This window comes from Phocoena sinus, chromosome 10, assembly GCF_008692025.1.
Source record: "Phocoena sinus isolate mPhoSin1 chromosome 10, mPhoSin1.pri, whole genome shotgun sequence".
NCBI classification, from domain to species: Eukaryota; Metazoa; Chordata; class Mammalia; order Artiodactyla; family Phocoenidae; genus Phocoena; species Phocoena sinus.
Genome location: NC_045772.1, coordinates 82,442,647 through 82,462,842, shown reverse-complemented (window position 1 = coordinate 82,462,842; position 20,196 = coordinate 82,442,647). Strand labels below are relative to the sequence as shown.

At 36.4% G+C, this 20,196-nt stretch overlaps 1 protein-coding gene across 1 annotated transcript in view; it reads right to left on the bottom strand.

Annotated features, from left to right (window-relative positions):
* LMNTD1 (lamin tail domain containing 1) overlaps window positions 1–20,196 on the bottom strand; it is a 34,832-nt gene that overhangs the window by 12,700 nt on the left and 1,936 nt on the right. The window contains exons 2-3 of the mRNA XM_032646967.1: window positions 12,420–12,655; window positions 9,508–9,706 (exon numbers count right to left, since the gene is read on the bottom strand). Coding sequence (XP_032502858.1) covers window positions 9,508–9,706; window positions 12,420–12,655 — 435 coding nt within the window. The remainder of the gene's footprint in view (window positions 1–9,507; window positions 9,707–12,419; window positions 12,656–20,196) is intronic.

Below are 20,196 nucleotides of genomic sequence, written 5' to 3'. Positions count from 1 at the left end.
TACTGCTCTTCAACAGGAGTGCCAAGATGGGGAAAGGATAGTCTCTTTAATAAATGCTGGAAAAGTGGATATCCACATGCAAAAAATGAAATTGGACCTCTATCACACACCATACACAAAAATCAACTCAAAGCGGGTTAAAGACTTATTAAAGGCAAGACTCAAAACCATAAAACTCCTATAAGAAAATATGGGGGAAAACCTTCTTGACATTCATCTTGACAATAATTTCTTAGCTAACACACCAAAAGCACAGGTGAGAAAAGCAAATATAGAAAAATGGGATTACCTCAATTTAAAAAGCTCCTGCACAGCAAAGGAAACAATCAACAAAATGAAAAGGCAACCTACAAAATGGGAAAAAATATTTGCAAATCATATATTTGATAAGGGGTTAATATCTAAAATATATAAGGAACTCACACAACTCAATAGCAAAATATCAAATAATGCAAATAAAAAATGGGAAAGGACCTGAATAGACATTTTCCCAAAGAAGATATGTGAATGGCCAACAGGTACATAAAAAGGGGCTTAACATCACTAATCACAGGGAAACGCAATCAAAACCACAATGAGATATCACCTCACACCTGTAAGAACAGCTGTTATCAAAGAGACAACAATAAGTATTGGCGAAGATATAGAGAAAAGGGAACCCTGTGCACTGTTGGTGGGAATGTAAATTGATGCAGTGCTATGGAAAACAGTGCGGAGGCTCTTCAAAAAATTAAAAATAGAACTACCATATGATCCAGCAATCCCACTTACAGGTATTTGAAGGAAATAAAATTACCATTTGTTGAGTTATCTGCACCACCATGTTCATTGCAGCATTATTCACAATAGCCAAGATACAGAAACAAAGTGTCCATTGACAGGTGAATGGATAAAGTGAATGTGGTATTTATTTTATAAATACAGTTGATTATTGAACAGTGCAGGGGTTAGGGATGCTGACCACCCACACAGTGGAAAATCAGCATATAACTTTATAGTTAGCCCTCCATATCCATGATTCCACATCCACAGATTCAGCCAAACACAGATCATGTAGTACTGGAGTATTAATTGAAAAAAATCCACCTATAAGTGAACCCATGCAGTTCATAACTGTGTTGTTCAAGAGTCAGCTGTATATATATATATATATATACACACACAGACACACACACATATATATATATATATATAAAATGGAGTATTATTCAGCCATAAAATGAAGGACGACCTGCCATTTGTGACAACATGGATGGATGTTGAGCACATTATGCTAAGTGAAATAAATCAGACAGAGAAAGACAAATACTGTATGGTCTCACTTATATGTGGAATTTTAAAAAGCTGAATTCATATAAACAGAAATTAGAACAGTGTTTGTCAGGGGATAGAAGGTAGGGGAAATGGGGGAAATATTGGTCAAAGGATAAAAACTTCCAGTTATAAGATGAATAAGTTCTGGGAATCTTATGAACAGCATGGTGACTATAGTTAAAAATATGGTATTATATACTTGAAAATTGTTAAGACAGTAGACAGTGGATCTTAAATGTTCTCACCAGAAAAAAAAAATAAGGTAATTATGTGAAGGATGTGTTAACTAATTTTATTATGGTAATCATTTCACAATACATATGAGTATCAAATCATCATTATGTAAGTTACACAATGTTATTTATCAATTATATCTCAATAAAAACACCCAAAAGATAAAAAAAGTTGTATGCCTTAAATATATGCAATTATGTCAATGATATCTCAATAAAACTGTCTAAAAAAAGTGAAAGAAGAAATGGTTATAAGCAGATCCATACTACAAAAAACGTTAAAGGAAGCATAATTTAAATGGATGGAAATATAATTTATAGATCAAAAAATAAAACAAATAAACAAAAAGAACTAAAAAGCAAAGAAAAGCAGTGAAAATACATAAGGGTAAATATATAATATTTTTCTTATTTAAATTTCTTTTAAAAATTGATTATTTAAGCCAAAATAACTATGGAGTATGGGATTTACACCATATGTAGAAGTAAAATACGTGACAGCAGAAGCACAATGGCTGGGAAAAGAGAAATGAAATTATAGTATTCTAAGGCTCTTATACTATTTGTGAAGTGGTAAAATATAACATGAGGGTAGTCTGTAATAGGCTCAAGATGTATCCTATAAACCTGGAAGGAACCCCTAAAATAAAAGAGTTATAGCTAATCAGCCAACAATGAATGGAGATAAAATGGAATATAAATAATGATTAATTTCAAAGAAGACAGAAAAAGAAGAAAAAGAGAACAGAACAGTTGGGACAAATAGAAAATGAATAACAAGATAATAGAATTAATCAACCATATTAAAAATTACTTTAAATCTAAATTGTTTAAATGCCCAAATTAAAAGACAGAGATTGTCAGAAGATGAAAGAGCAAGCCTACTGCATGCTACCTGTCGATACAAAACATAATATTAAATATAAAGACACAAATAGGCTAAAAGTAAAAGGATTAAAAAAAGATATACCATGCTAACACCAGTAAAAGAAAGCTGGAATGCCTATGTTGATATTAGACATAGCAGATTTCTGAGCAAAGAATAATGCCATGGATAAAGAAGTTTATTTCATAATGATATAGACATCAATTCTATACTGGAAGAAGATATAACAATCCTAAATGTTTATACACCTAAAACCAGGGCTTCAAAATACATGAAACTAAAACTGATAGAACTGCAAGAAGAAATCAGTGAATCCACAATTATAGTTGGAAATTTTAACACCCCTTTTTCAATAATTGATGGACATAAAATCAACAAAAAAGACAATAGACTTAACACCATCAATCAGTTTGACCTGATCAATATTTACAAAACACTCCACTCAACAATAAATATATTTACCAAAACATTTACCAGGACTGACAATACCTGCTATAAAGCAAGTCTCAATACATTTAAAAGGACTCAAGTCATATAAATTATGTTCTTTGACCACTATGAAACTGAATTAGAAATCAGTAACAAAAGATATCTGGAAAATCATCAGAACTGGAAAAATCTGTAAAATATTTGGGAGCTAAATAATAGACTTCTTATTACTCAAGGATCAAAGAAGAAATAAAAATGGAAACTAGAAACTATATTGATGCCACAGCTAAGTGCTGAATCTTGGGCAGACTGTCCCTGGGAGAGGACTCAATCTAGCTATGCAGAGATAGCAAGGAGAGCCTGGAGTGTGTTCTGGGTGGAGCAGCGGTGGCCACTGTCAGCACACTCAGGAGTACACAGCAGCTCTCCCAGTGAGCTTAGCACTAGATCTGGGTCCTGGAAGAAGACTGCCACAGAGGCAGCCCAGATCTCAGGCAGCAGCTGAACCACCTCGATTCCTGCAGCCACAATACCTCAACCCCCAGCCCCAGCCTACTTCACATCACAGCTTTGCACTAGATTTAGGACAAACACAACAAAGAAAGGTAAGTGACCTTGGTGCTGCTTCTGATCAGAACCATGGACACCTACACAAGCGGTGCATAGGTCCTCTGTGACTGCACAGACCTCATTGCTTCAGCAATCACCTCCTTTGGGGCAGGGTGTGCACTCAAGGGCAACAGAGTCTGATTGAACCTGATCCTCAGGGCTTCTGCTCCAACAACTGGAAAGTAGACCCTGCTCCTGACAGGGCAGCAACAGCCATGGAGCAGAGAGTAAGTCCAGCCTCACAACCTACACAGGCTCTACACACTACAACAGCAACCACACCCCTATCAAGGGGATAATGGCCAGCACACCTTTAGGAAAGACGTGGCAAATGTCCATATCAAAAGCAGTCCTCACACCAAAAATGCTGGACACACAAAGTCTACACAGGGATGTTCCCACATAAAAACACCTCTTCAAGTGATGTTCAACACCACAGCAATCAGACAAGAAAAACTGAAAGGGAAGAAGGTAAAACTGTCAGTATTGCAGAGGACATTATACTCTATATGGAGTCTCCACACAAAAACTATTAGAACTAATAAATGAATTCAGCAAGGTAGCAGGATACAAGATTAATAAACAGAAATTTCTTGCATTTTTATACACTAATAATAAAGTAACAGAGAAATTTAAAAATCTTATTTCAAATCTCATCAAAAAGAATAAAATACTTAGGAATAAACTTAACCAAGGAGGTAAAAGACCTATATGCTGAAAACTATAACACAGTGACAAAGGAAAGTGCAGATGATTCAAAGAAATGGAAAGATATATCATGTTTTTGGATTGGAAGAATTAATATTAAAATGGCCATAGTACCCAAAGCAATTTACAGATTTAATGCAATCGCTATCAAAATACCGTGACATTTTTTTCAGAACCAGAGCAAATATCCTAAAATTTATATGGAATCACAAAAAACCCAGAATTGCCAAAGCAATACTGAGGAAAAAGAACAAAAGCTGGAAGTGTAACTCTTCCACACTTTGGACTGTACTACAAACCTGCAGTAATCAAAACTGTGGTATTGGCACAAAAACAGACTTATGGATCAATGCAACAAGATAGAGAGCCCAGAAATAAACCCACACACCTATTATCAATTAATGTACGACAAAGGAAATAAGAATATACAATGGAGAAATGACCATCTCTTCAACAAGTGGTGTTGGGAAAGCTGGACAGCTAAAGCTGGATGTAAATCAATGAAATTAGAACATTTCCTCACACCATATGCAAAAGTAAAGTCAAAATTGTTTAAAGACCTAAATGTAAGACATGACACCATATAACTCCTAGAAGAGAACATAGGCAGAACATAATTTAACATGGGTTGTAGCAATATTTTCTTAGATCAGTCGCCCAAGGCAAAAGAAATAAAAGCAAAAGTAAACAAATGGGACATAACCAAACTTAAAAGCTTTTACACAGCAAAGGAAACCATCAACAAAATGAAAAGACAACCTATGGAATGGGGGAAAACAATTGCAAATGATGCAACCAACAGGGGGTTAATATCCAAAATGTATAAGCAGCTCATACAACTCAATAGTGAAGAAACAAAAAACTACATCCAAAAATGGGCGAAGACCTAAACAGACATTTTTCCAAAGAAGACACATGAAAAGATGCTCAACATTGCTAATTATTAGAGAAATGCAAATCAAAACCACAATGGGGAATCACCTCACACCTGTCAGAATGGCTATCATTAAAAAGTCTACAAATAATAAATGATGGAGAGGGTGTGGAGAAAATAAAACCCTCCTGCTGTTGGTGGGAATGTAAATTGGTGCAGCCACTATGGAAGACAGTACAGAGGTTCCTTCAAAACTAAAATTAGAGCTACCATATGATCCAGCAATCCCACTCCTGGGCATATATCTGGAAAATGTGGAAACTCAAATTTGAAAAGATACATGCACCCCAATGTTCATAGTAGTACTATTTACAATAGCCAAGGGATGGAAACAACCCAAGTGTCCATCAACAGAGGAGTGGATAATGAAGATGTGGTATATATATATATATATATATATATATATATATATACACACACACAATGGAATATTACTCAGGCATAAAAATGAATGAAATATTGCCATTGGCAGCAACATGGATGGACCAAGAGAATTTTATACTTAGTGAAGTAAGTCAGAGAAAGACAAATAATATATCACATGTGGGATCTAAAAAATAATACAAATGAATCTATATATAAAACAGAAAGAGACTCACAGATATAGAAAACAAACTTATGGTTATCAAGGGGAGAGGGAGGGCAGGGGAGGGACAAATTAGGAGTATGGGATTAACAGATACAGACTACTACACCTAAAATACATAAGCAACAAAAATTTACTGTATAACACAAGGAATTCACTATCTTGTAATAATCTATAATGGAATATAATTAAAAATGAATCACTATGCTACACACCTGAAACTAACAAAATATTGTAAATCAACTCTACTTAAATTTTTAAAAAAAGTTATTTTGAAGTGAATGAAAATGAAAATAAAACACATCAAAAGGGCTTCCCTGGTGGCGCAGTGGTTGGGAGTCCGCCTGTCAGTGCAGGGGACGCGGGTTCGTGCCCCGGTCCGGGAGGATCCCGCATGCCGCGGAGTGGCTGGGCCTGTGAGCCATGGCCGCTGAGCCTGCGCGTCCGGAGCCTGTGCTCCACAACGGGAGAGGCCACAACAGTGAGAGGCCCATGTACCAAAAAAAAAAAAAAAAACAAAAAAAACACATCAAAATTTGTGGGATTCCACTAAAAGCTGTAGTTAGGGGAAATTTTACAGTGCTAAATGCTTGTATTAGAAGAGAAAATGTTTTCAAATCAATGATCTCAACTTCCACCTAGAGAAACTAGAAAAAAAAAAAATGAAACCTGAAGTAGGCAGAAGAAAGGGAATACAGATCAGAATGGAAATCTATGAATAGAAAACCAAAGCAAAAAAATTAGAGAAAATCAATTAAATGAAACACTGATTCTTTGAAGCTCAACAAAATTGATAACTCTTGAGCAAGATTTATCAGGAAAAAGATAGAAGATACATATGGCCATTATCAGCAATAAGAAATGTGACATCACTACAGATTCTATAGATACTAAAAGGATAATGGAATATTATGTATAATTTTACAACAATAAATCTGACAACTTAGATGAAATGGACAAATTCCTTGAAAGACACAAACTACTCAAGTTCACTCAAGAAGAAATAGGTAACCGGACTATCTTGACATCTATTTTAAAGAAGTAAAATCTGTAGGTAAAAACCTTCTCACAAAATAACTCCAGGCCCAGATGGCTTCACTGATGAATTCTATAAAATATTTAAGGAAAAAATAATATTACTTCTACACAAACTCTTCTAGAAAGTAAAGGAGGAGGGAATATATCCCAACTCATTTAATGAGTTGAGTATTACCCTGATACCAGGGCAGACAAAGACATTAACAGGTAAAGAAAACTACAGGCCAGTATTCTTCACAAACATAGATGCAAAAATTTTTAGCCAATTGAATTCAACAATATATGAAAAAGATAAACATTCTGACCAAGGGAGGTTTATTCTAAGAGTGCGGGGTTACTTTAACATTTAAGAAATAAAAAATCATATGATCATCTCAACAGATGTATAAAAGGCATTTGACAAAATCCAGCATTCATTCATATATTCATTGCCACAGATCAAATATTCTGAATCAGAATCCTGTCAATCCTTTGTTTGAAACTTTCCCATTGCTTCCCATTGCCCATAGTGAAGTCTACATAGTCTGGTATTCAATGCTCACTGTGATCTGTCTCCAACCCTGACGCCTACAACCCTGTTATACCTCTTCATGCACTGCTCAGTACAGCCATGCTTATACTCATATCTGATCTTAGCTTTTCTGCCTCCTTCATTTTGTTTATGCTGCTCCTTTGTTCAGCCCTGGCTGTGCATTAGAATTACCATGGCATTTAAAACAAAAACCAAAATACGATGCCCAACTCCACTAGAAATTTTGATTCAAAGAGTCTGGTGTAGAGTCAGGACAATCCCCAGGTGATTCAATTTTGTGGGTAGAGTTGAAAACCAATGGTCTAGAATATTCTCAGAGACTCCAAATTTGCATATCCAAAATGTACTTATCTTTCCAAGATGTTTTCCATGATAACTCCTTCACAAAATCTTCCCAGACCATCTCTGCTGGGAAGAAAGCTATCCTCTGAATGCCTTATTACTTTACTTGCTTCTCTCTTGATCCTTACCTGAAGGTCTTCATGATCTGCTTGAGTAAAGTTTCTTAAAACCATATTCATAAGTTTTTTTTTGAAGTTTTGCTGAAAATAAGTCATCATTTTTAACATGGTAAGTACTGTATGAATAATTTGATGAAGTGCTTTTAGATGGTTGAGAGAACACTTGGGTATTCACTACAATTAAGTGGCAAAAGTGGTTGATTTTAGGAAATCTGACATAAGGGGGAAAAGGTTTCCTTTATGTTTGACCCTTAACTTTGGCTAACAACTTCTTTTAGTCCTCAAACACCCTCTATCAACATATGCTTATCACTAATGGGCAGAAGACGTAAATATACATTTGTCCAAAGAAGACATATAGATGCCAAAAGGCACACGAAAAGATGCTCATCATCACTAATTATTAGAGAAATGCAAATCAAAACTGTGAGGTACCACCTCACACCGGTCAGAATGGCCATAACTAAAAAGTCTACAAATAATAAATGTTGGAGAGGGTGTGAAGAAAAGGGAACCCTCACACACTGTTGGTGGGAATGTAAATTGGTGCAGCCATTATGGAAAACAGTATGGAGATACCTCAAAAAAATAAAAACAGAGTTGCCATATGATCCAGCAATCCCACTCCTGGGCATATATCCAGACAAAACTATAATTCAAAGAGAAACATGCACCCCAATGTTCACAGCAGCACTATTTACAATAGCCAAGACATGGAAACAACCTAAATGTCCATTGACAGATGAATGGATATAGAAGATGTGGGGTATCTATCTATCTATCTATCTATACATCAGCCATAAAAAAAGAATGAAATAATGCCATATGCAGCAACATGGATGGACTGAGAGATGATCATACTAAGTGAAATAAGTCAGAAAGAGAAAGACAAATACCATATGGTATCACTTATATGTGGAATCTAAAGTATGACACAAATGAACATATCTATGAAACATAAACAAACTCACAGACATAGAGAACAGACTTTTGGTTGCCAAGGGGGAGGAGGGGTGGGGGAGGGAAGGATTGGGAGTTTGGGATTAGCAGATGCAAACTAGTATACATAGGATGGATAAACAACAAGGTTGTACTGTATAGCACAGGGAACTATATTCAGTATCCTGTGATAAATCATAATGGAAAGAATATGAAAAAGAATGTATATATATGTATAACTGAGTCACTCTGCCGTATACCTGAAATTAACATGACATTGCAAATCAACTATACTTCAATAAAAATTTTTTTAAATGTGTGTTTATTACTAAAAATTCACAATTTAATCTGTTGTTTGTGCAACAAGAAAAGCAGGGTTAAGTAAATGCATAGATGCGTCAGCTTGTATTTTAGTTCTAATATCAACTTTCTTCCTGATCAATTCTTTTTTTCTACAGATACTAGTAACCATAAAAATGGATCAGTAAGTTGTAAGTCCATCTTTTTCCTTCTGTCTTGAACTCAAGACAGATAAAAAAGGCTTCTAAATCCATCTGATTGATTTGCCAATAATGAAAATTATCTTGAATAATTGAGTTAACTTTATTGGTAAGCCTTATGTAGTGCTTTGAAGAATTAACTTTCCTTGTTTGGTTCCCTAGAAAGTTATATTGATTCCTTTTAACTGCCCAGAATATGAAACAGTTATATTTTAATGGATTGCTTAGGGTCTTAGAGGAGATCATGGATCTAACAACAGTTTAGAACTTTTATTTCCTACTAATTTATTACTCCTACCCCAATAGAAGATATTAAATAATTCAAATAGAGTATTTACCTGGATCTAGATTGGCCCACTTCTTCAAGAATCATAGAAAAGTGCTTCCACGTTTTCTTGGTGTGGAATGAGTGCACGACAAGTTTCTCTGAATCACCAAACAAAGACAGGAAATAATCCTCCCCTTCCCCAACCACAGCTGGCTGAGAAGCAAGCACCGGCATAGTGTGTTTCTTTGGAAGTTTGAAGTTGTTGAGTCCTTTCGAAGAAACCAAAGAAGGAAACAATACAGAGAGAAGTAAATAAAAGATTAAAAGAAACCAAAGCTACTATCTTTATTCTTTGCTTCTACAAAATGATATTCTTTATACATTTTACTGTCACAGTCAAACTAAGTGAGGATAGTTCGAAGCTTTAAACCAGTCTATAAAATCACCAGTAAGTGATTATTTTTAGTGACACTCAATTCCTAGAGATTATTGCAGCTATCTTAAACTATCAATTGTATCATCAGCATAATTACAATTTAGCTGATTAAGTAGTACTACGAGCATCATAAGTTTTTGAGTAGGTAAAACATTTGAGTCTCTCAAATTTGGTACATTATATGTAAGTACAACTTTATTCTATTTTGTATTAGCTTTTCTCCCCAAATTGCTACTCATAAATTAAAGTCTCAAATGAGTCCTTTCCTACCAATGGTTTGTATTTGGCCAGGTAAAGACTTAAATTTCCTCTAATTAACTAAAATACTTTATTAAAAAGATAAAATAATGCTTAATCAGATTCTTGTAACCTCTTACTCTTTTAAAATTCTCAGTAGTAAGATTCAAATACAAAATAAGTTTCAAGACTTTGCATAGAAAGAATCATGCTGGATAAATCTAATTATGTATCTGCAAAGAGAGAGTAACAGTACAGACAGGCATCATGATGAAATAGATAGAGCAATGTGTCTTGGATTTAGACACATCTGTACCCCAGCTCTGTCACTTACTAAGCCAAATGATTTAAACCTTCCAATTCTCAGTTTTCCTGAAAATAAAATAAGGATAATACTACTTTGTGTGAGGCGATGTGAGAATTGAAGATAATATAGGTAAGTGTCTAGCACAGTATCTGGCATTTAGCAGGTACTCAATAAATGATAGCTATTATTGTAGCACAGGGACTTTGGTCAATGTGACCCTGAATCCAAAATCATCAAAGGATTAAGACAATCTAGAGTGTGCTTTATCTTCTTATGTCTTTAACAAAGCCAAAGCAATGTGAAAAGTGGAAAAAAATAAACATATAGTTCCTAAAGAGGATTCCTCAGAGTATTTTGTTTAGAAGAAATATTTGGAATTAAGTTAGTTCATTCCCATTCAAGTGAGTATTTCCTTAATCTTTAAATTCCTTTGGGGGAAGAGAATATATAGCATCCTTAATAGCTCATCCTGAGGGATGAAAATCTTTGTATTCTAAAAGGAAAGAAGACACATTGATTTTAGTTCCAGTTATTATCTCATCTAGAAATGAAATGAACCAAATGCAACAAGTCTTGGTAGACTCAGCCATCTATCTACAGAGTCAGAACCTACAGTAACTGAAGAAGACTTCATCCCAGCACAACTCTCATCTTGCAAGGTGAAACCAGTATATTTGTTACCCCCCCCCCAAATACTAGGAGCTTTCACAGTTCAACTCAAATATAGAACATATACCGTGATGATACAGTGCCAAAGGATGAGAAATATTACCTCCTTAGATATAAAATGTGTATTTTCACTTTTAAGCATATACATTTTGGTCATTGCTAAAGGTCATTGTGAATTTAGGAGGCTTCTTCAAAAAATGTATCTTAAGCATACAAACAATGAAGCACAGGGAATATGACAATAATGGCAGTAGATCAAAATCCTACATAACACTGTGTCAAAGGCTTAGGAAAATACCAGGAACAAAATGAAATGTAGATAGGAAGGAGCAAGGCTGTAAATGTCCACAGAATGGTAGAGGAAAATGAAGACATCAGGTAGTCATGGGTGTATTCGTGTTAACAATTTTGAAACCTGTTAGTTGACTGGTAATACAGACCCCAAATCTAGCCCATTCTATGAGAAGGTACTTAGAGATACATTCGGATTCACAACTAATTTTATTGAGCACACTTACTATGTGCTAGGTGATTTTCATAAATATCTCATTTAATTCTTAGGATAGCCCTGTGAAGTTGATATTTTAATCCCCATTTTGTAGGTGTGGAAAATGGGACTCAGAGATGCTAAATACCTTACTTAATGTCCCATGTTATTGGGACTAGAAAGGGGGTTTGAACCTAGGTCCTCTGTTTCCAAGGGCAGTGCTCTTTTCAGTAAACCTTGATAATATACCCTCAGAGTTCCCTAAACATGGTGAGGAACATACACCTCATAGTGTGAGCACTGCTGAGTGCATTGTTGGCAACTGTCAAAACTTTACTGCTGTTTTCATTTTCCTCTTCTCCAAATTCTTCATTGTTTTTCCCTTTTCTCTCCACCATTTTATTACCTACTTTATGTTTCTTCTTTCTCTTATCTACCCGTCTTTCCTTACTTAAGCCATAGTCTCCTAAAGCATAACATACATAAGACATTGTTAATCTTTCTGGTAGCATTCAGAGGAAGAGCAATTAATGCTATACATTAGAATTTTTAATCATTTAGCAATTCTAGAGCATCTAAGTGGTCAACCCATGAATTATTATGATAACTCAAGATATTTTAATCACAGAGATGATGTACTTGGCCACATATGTTTACGTGACTTGAATATGACTCCAGTGCTAGAATCAATGATGGGCAGAGTCAAGTTATTCTGCATATGACATTAATAAATTAGTATTATTGGAGACAAATAATAAAACATCATTCTGGCTTCTAGGCACATAAAGACTATTGAACTATATGCTTTAAAAGTAGTCTAAAAAACTTGGTACATGTTTTGCTTACCCAAGCTGTCTTCTGATTGGGAATGGCTCACTAGAGCAGGTTTAAGAGGCTTTGGTCCAGTTGTTGAAAAAGTTACTCCACTAACCTGAGGGCTGGACAGATAGTAACTGAGAGGTATTTCATTGGATAATGACCATGAACATGGCAGTGTAGTGGTATCTGAATCCGTTGACGTTGGAAAAAAATGTACTAAAGATCGCTGTGTCTCTGGGAGATTGTCACATGTGTCTTCAATTCTGTGTACAAAAATTAGTATTATAAACAGTGAGAAAGTCAAAATGATAGACTGTGAGCACAAGAAGCATTAATTATCATTATTACTCAGGGTTTTGCTTTTCAAAGATATTATGCATCTAACACAAGCGCAAGAACGTCTTATATTTCTAGTTTTAACAATCTAAATAAAACCCTTTAGTGTCAGGTCATGCTTTCTCTTTTCTATTTAAAAATCAATAAACTCCTACTTCAGATAGTTTTTCAAAAGTGTAAATGCTGAAAGAAGAAAATAAAAATTACTATATTCCACCAACTAAAACTTTTACCATTTCCTGCCATGCTTTTTATATTTTATTAAATTTTTTTAATTGAAATATAGTGATTTACAATATTATATTAATTTCAGGTGTACAACATAGTGATTCAGTATTTTTTCCTTCCAGGCCTTTTAATGCATTGTTTTTTTTTTTTTTTTTTTGCGGTACGTGGGCCTCTCCTTGCTGTGGCCTCTCCCGTTGCAGAGCACAGGCTCCGGACACACAGGCTCAGCGGCCATGGCTCACGGGCCCAGCCGCTCCGCGGCATGTGGGATCTTCCCGGACCGGGGCACGAACCCGTGTCCCCTGCATCGGCAGGCGGACTCTCAACCACTGCGCCACCAGGGAAGCCCTAATGCATTTTTTTCACTCAAAACTGAGACTCTATAAACCATTTATAACCCACTTTTATCACTTATTATATTTCCCCTTTCCATTAACATGAAAACCATGATTATCATTCCTGTTTAATATGTAATGGTTTACTATACTTTTTCCTTTAATTTCTCCTGCTGCTTAACTAATTTTCCTGTATTTATAAAGATTCTAGAGTTAATGTGTGCTTTCGAATGCACTTTACAAATTAATAACTATAAATACAGCTCACATGTGTATGTTTGTGTGTATCTGTGTATGTGTATGTCTGAATGCTGAAGGGACTAGCACAAAAGAGGGAGAAGAAAGACTTACTTTCCAAGTATTATTTTTGTAAGTAAATCCTACTATATGAATAAAGATTTTCCTTTCTTTCTTTTTTATAAATGTAAAAGTATAGTGTGCAATCATTTAAACAAAATCCCTAAACTACAGTACACTTATTTTACAAGTAAAACAATATTCTCACGGAGTAGCTCATGAAAAGGCTTATGACAACTGCATTTTATGAGTCACACTGAGGCTCTTCTCAGTAACTTCAAAGCACTCCATGTGTGTGTGAATGTGTGTGTGTTTAATGCTTGAATTGTGAACAAAGTCCTGGGGTCCAACCCTTTAGCTCTCTGAAAAACCAGACACTTGGCCAGCCCAAGCCCTGCCTTCCTGGGGTCCAAACGTCTATCCACTATAAGTCAGGAACTAAGTGTTTTGCCTCCAAGCACTGTCTCTATTTTGATCTCTTTGTTTTCCAGAGTTCCTATAATGTTATTTTAGCCAGTCTTCTGTTCTTTGTTTTTGTTTTTCCAAATCTTTCCATAACGGAACAAGGGCCTGAAGCTTCCTAATCTGCCATCTTGCTGATGTTACTCTCAATCTCTTTGTTTACCAGGAGGTATTCACAATCGTTTTGTTCTATAATTTGTAAGTTCCTTCATCAGAAATATTATATCTGGAGAGCTCTGTATTCAAAATCAGAATTCTCTAAGTGTGCCTCTCACAAGGCACAGATATCTCAGGCAATTTTAAAAAATAATTAAATGGCATTGGCTTTGGAAACGGCATTATTATTAGCCCAGAGCTTATCAAGCTTGAGCACGTGCCATTCTACTGACTACCCAACCACTCATCTCTGTCAAAAACCTCTAACCCATGAAGATATGCTCTTGAGAATGACTGTGGTGGTAACGAAAAGGAGACTACAGAGGTCTATTGTCAAATGACAAATATTTCATCTCTGTCTAAACTGATACAGATCATATGACATAATTTTTCCCTGATACTGTCTAGAATAAGCAGGAAAAGGACCTTTCTCTTTCAAAGTTCCTTACATCTGGGTTTCATTACAGACAACTGGCTACATCTTTTCAGCATGTTCATTTTATAAGCTCTGAATTTTTTTCTTCCACTGGTAAAACAATAGCATTTCCAAATAAATTTAATTCCACAAAAGATTCCCAATAAGCCTTTGCAAATGTTGTGATCAAAGAACTTCAGTTTAGGGCCACAGGGGATTCTTGTTTTTATAGTCGAATAAGAAATTTCTAATGGCAGCACACACCGTTGGAAGAGCTGAAACATTTCAGGAAGAGATAAGCGTGATGTAGCCCATTGTCTGAGCCCTGCACTCACCCACCTATTAGACTCCTTTTGGAAGATGAGAGATTTTCTTCCTAGTGCTTAGTGAGGTTTCCCTTTCCCATGTGGAATTTTCCAAGCCCTTACTTGGTATTTTGCTCCCTCTGTAATTGATTAGCACTAAACCAGAGGCAGTTATAAAAGTTCAATTCCAGCATTTCAATGTTATTTCAACGCTGCATTGGTAATACTGACAACAGTTATTTCTCAGATGACCTCTAAGAACAAATATTTAAAAAATAGACTTGAGGGAGATTGGTTCAAGATGGCAGAGTAGAAGGACATGAGCTCACTCCCTCTTGCGAGAGCACTGGAATCATAACTAACTGCTGAAAAATCATCGACAGGAAGACAGTGGAACTCACCAAAAAAGACACCCCACATCCAAAGACAAAGGAGAAGCCTCAGTGAGACAGTAGGAGGGCTGTAATCACAATAAAATCAAAATCCATAACCACTGGGTGGGTGACTCACAGACTGGAGGACACTTACACCACCGGAGTCCATCCACTGGAGTGAAGGTTCTGAGCACCAAGTCAGGCTTCCCAACCTGGGGGTCTGGCAATGGGAGGAGGAATTCCCAGAGAATCAGACATTGAAGGCGAGTGGGATTTGATTGCAGGACTTGGACAGGACTGTGGGAAACAGAGACTCCACTCTTGGAGGACACACACAAAGTAGTGTGCACATCAGGACCCAGGGAGAAGGAGAGGTGACCCCATAGGAGACTGAAGCAGACCAACCTGCTAGTGTTGGAGGGTGTACTGCAGAGGCAGGGGTTGGCTGTGGCTCACCATGGGGACAAGGACACTGGCAGCAGAAGTTCTGGGAAGTACTCCTTGGCATGAGCCCTCCCAGAGTCCACCATTAGCCCCAACAAAGAGCCTGGGTCGGCTCCAGTGCTGGGTCGCCTCAGGCCAAACAACCAACAGGAAGCGAACCAACAGCCCTACCCATCAGCAGACAAGGGGATTAAAATTTTACTGAGCTCTGCCTACCACAGCAACACCCAGCTCTACCCACCACCAGTCCTTCCCATGAGGAAACTTGCACAAGCCTCTTAGATAGCCTCATCCACCAGAGGGCAGACAGCAGAAGCAATAAGAACTACAGTTCTGCAGCCTGTGGAACAAAAACCACATTCACAGAAAGATAGACAAGATGAAAAGGCAGAGGGCTATGGACCAGATGAAGGAACAAGATAAAACCCCAGAAAAACAGCTAAAGGAAGTGGAGATAGGCAACCTGCCAGAAAAACAATTCAGAATAATGATAGTGAAGAAGATCCAGGACCTCAGAAAAGAATGGAGGCAAAGATCGAGAAGATGCAAGAAATGTTTAACAAAGACCTAGAAGAATTAAAGAACAAAGAGAGATGAACAATACAATAACTGAAATGAAAAATACACTAGAAGTAAACAATAGCAGAATAACTGAGGCAGAAAAATGGATAAGTGACCTGGAGGATAGAATGGTGGAATTCACTGCTGAGGAACAGAATAAAGAAAAAAGAATGAAAAGAAATGAAGACAGCGTAAGAGACCTCTGGGACAACATTAAATGCACCAAAATTCACATTATAGGGGTCCCAGAAAGAGAAGAGAGAGAGAAAGGACCCAAGAAGACACTTGAAGAGATTATAGTCGAAAACTTCCCTAACATGGGAAAAGAAATAACCACCCAAGTCCAGGAAGCACAGAGAGTCTGAGGCAGGATAAAGCCAAGGAGAAACATGCTGAGACACATAGTAATCAAACTGACAAAAATTAAAGACAAAGAAAAATTATTAAAAGCAACAAGGGAAAAATGACAAATAACATACAAGGGAACACCCATAAGGTTAATAGGTGATTTATCAGCAGAAACTCTGCAAGCCAGAAGGGAGTGGCATGATATATTTAAGGTGATGAAAGGGAAGAACTTACAACCAAGATTACTATACCTGGCGAGGATCTCAATTCAGACTCAATAGAGAAATCAAAAGCTTTACAAACAAGCAAAAGCTAAGAGAATTCAGCACCACCAAACCAGCTCTACAACAAATGCTAAAGGAACTTCTCTAAGTGGGAAACACAAGAGAAGAAAAGGACCTACAAAAAGAAACCCAAAACAATTAAGAAAATGGGAATAGGAACATACATAGCAATAATTACCTTAAATATGAATGGATTAAATGTTCCAACCAGAAGACATAGGCTTGCTGAATGGATACAAAACCAAGACCCATCTATATGCTGTCTACAAGAGACCCACTTCAGACCTAGGGACACATACAGACTGAAATTGAGGGGATGGATAAAGATATTCCATGCAAATGGAAATCAAAAGAAAGCTGGAGTAGCAATACTTGTATCAGATAAAATAGACTTTAAAATAAAGAATGTTACAAGAGACAAGGAAGGACACACATAATGATCAAGGGATCAATCGAAGAAGTAGATATAAAAGTTATAAATATATATGCACCCAACATAGGAGCACCCTAGTACATAAGGCAAACTCTACCAGCTATAAAAGAAGAAATTGACAGTAACACAATAATAGTGGGGGACTTTAACACCTCATTACACCAGTGGACAGATCATCCAAACAGAAACTTAATAAGGAAACACAAGCTGTAAATGACACAATAAACCAGATAGATTTAATTGATATTTATAGGACATTCCATCCAAAAACAGCAGATGACACTTTCTTCTCAAGTGCACATGGAACATTCTCCAGGATAAATCACATCTTGGGTCACAAATCAGGCCTTGGTAAATTTAAGAAAATTGATATCATATCAAGCATCTTTTCCAACCAAAACGCTATGAGATTAGAAATCAATTACAGGGAAAAAACATAAAAAACACAAACACATGGAGGCTAAACAATACATTACTAAATAACCAAGAGATCACTGAAGAAATCAAAGAGGAAATCAAAAAATACCTAGAGACAAATGACAACGAAAACACGATGATCCAAAACCTATGGGAAAGGGCTTCCCTGGTGGCTCAGTGGTTGGGAGTCCGCCTGCCGATGTAGGGGACGCAGGTTCGTTCCCCGGTTTGGGAGGATCCCACGTGCCACAGAGCGGCTGGGCCTGTGAGCCATGGCCGCTGAGCCTGTGCTCTGCAACGGGAGAGGCCACAACAGTGAGAGGCCCGCGTACCGCAAAAAAAAAAAAAAAAAAAAAAAAAAAACAAAACCTGTGGGATGCAGCAAAAGCAGTTCTAACAGGGAAGTTTATAGCAATAAAAGCCTACCTCAAGAAACAAGAAACATCTCAAATAAACAATCTGAACTTACACCTAAAGGAACTAGAGAAAGAAGAACAAACAAAACTCAAAGTTAGTAGAAGGAAAGAAATCATAAAGATCAGAGCAGAAATAAGTGAAATAGAAACAAAGAAAACAATAGCAAAGATCAATAAAACTAAAAGCTGGTTCTCTGAGAAGATAAACAAGATTGATAAAACTTTAGCCAGACTCATCAAGAAACAGAGGGATAGGACTGAAACCAATAAAATTAGAAATTATAAGAAGTTACAACAGACACCACAGAAATACAAAATATCATAAGAGACTATGACAAGCAACTCTATGCCAATAAAATGGACAACCTGGAAGAAACGGACAAATTCTTAGAAAGGTATAACTTTCCAAGACTGAACCAGGAAGAAATAAAAAATATGAACAGACAAATCACAAGTAATGAAATTGAAACTGTGATTAAAAATCTTCCAACAAACCAAAGTCCAGTACCAGAAAGCTTCACAGGTGAATTCTGTCAAACATTTAGAGAAGAGCTAACACCAATGCTTCTCAAACTCTTCCAAAATTTGCAGAAGAAGCAACACTCCCAAACTCATTCTACAAGGCCACCATCACTCTGATACCGAAACCAGACAAATATACTACAAAAAAGAAAATTACAGACCAATATCACTGATGAATATAGATGCAAAAATCCTCAGCAAAATAGTAGCAAACAGAGTCCAATGACACATGAACAGGATCATACACCATGGTCAAGTGGGATTTATCCAAGGGAGGCAAGGATCCTTCAATATACTCAGATGAATCAATGTGATACACCATATTAACAAATAGAAGAATAAAAACCATATGATCATCTCCATAGATGCAGAATAAGCTTTTGACAAAATTCAACACCGATTTATGATAAAAACTCTCCAGAAAGTTTGCATAGAGGGAACCTACCTCAATATAATAAAGGCTATTTATGACAAACCCACAGCAAACATCATTCTCAATGGTGAAAAACTGAAAGCATTTTCTCTAAGATCAGGAACAACACAAGGGCATCCCCTCTTGCCACTATTATTCAACATAGTTTTGGAAGTCCTAGCCATGGAAATCAGAGAGGAAAAGGAAATAAAAAGAATACAAACTGGAAAAGAAGAAGTAAAACTGTCACTGTTTGCAGATGACATGATACTATATACATAGTATCCTAAAGATGCCACCAGAAAACTACTAGAGCTAATCAATGAATTTGGTAAAGTTGCAGGATACAAAATTAATGCACAGAAATATCTTGCATTCCTATACACTAACAACGAAAGATCAGAAAGAGAAATTAAGGAAACAATCCCATTCACCATTGCTACAAAAAGAATAAGATACCTAGGAATAAACCTACCTAAGGCAGTAAAAGACCTGTTCTCAGAAAATTATAAGACACTGATGATAAAACCAAAGATTACACAAACATATGGAGATATACCATGTTCGTGGATTGGAAGGATCAATATAGTGAAAATGACTATACTACCCAAAGCAATCTTCAGAGTCAATGCACTCCCTATCAAATTACCACTGGCATTTTTTACAGAACTAGAACAAAACATCTTCTAGACACAAAAGACCCCGTATAGCTAAAGCAATCTTGAGAAAAAAAAATGGAGCTGGAAGTATCAGTCTCCCTGACTTCAGACTATACTACAAAACTACAGTAATCAAGACAATATGGTACTGGCAGAAAAACACAAATAGAGATCAATAGAACAGGGTAGAAAACCCAGAGATAAACCCACACACCTATGGTCAACTAATCTATGACAAAGAGGCAAGGATATACAATGGAGAAAAGATGGTCTCTTCAATAAGTGCTGCTGGGAAAACTGGACAGTTACATGTAAAAGAATGCAGTTATAACACTCCCTAACACCATACACAAAACAAACTCCAAATGGCTTAAAGACCTAAATGTAAGATCAGACACTA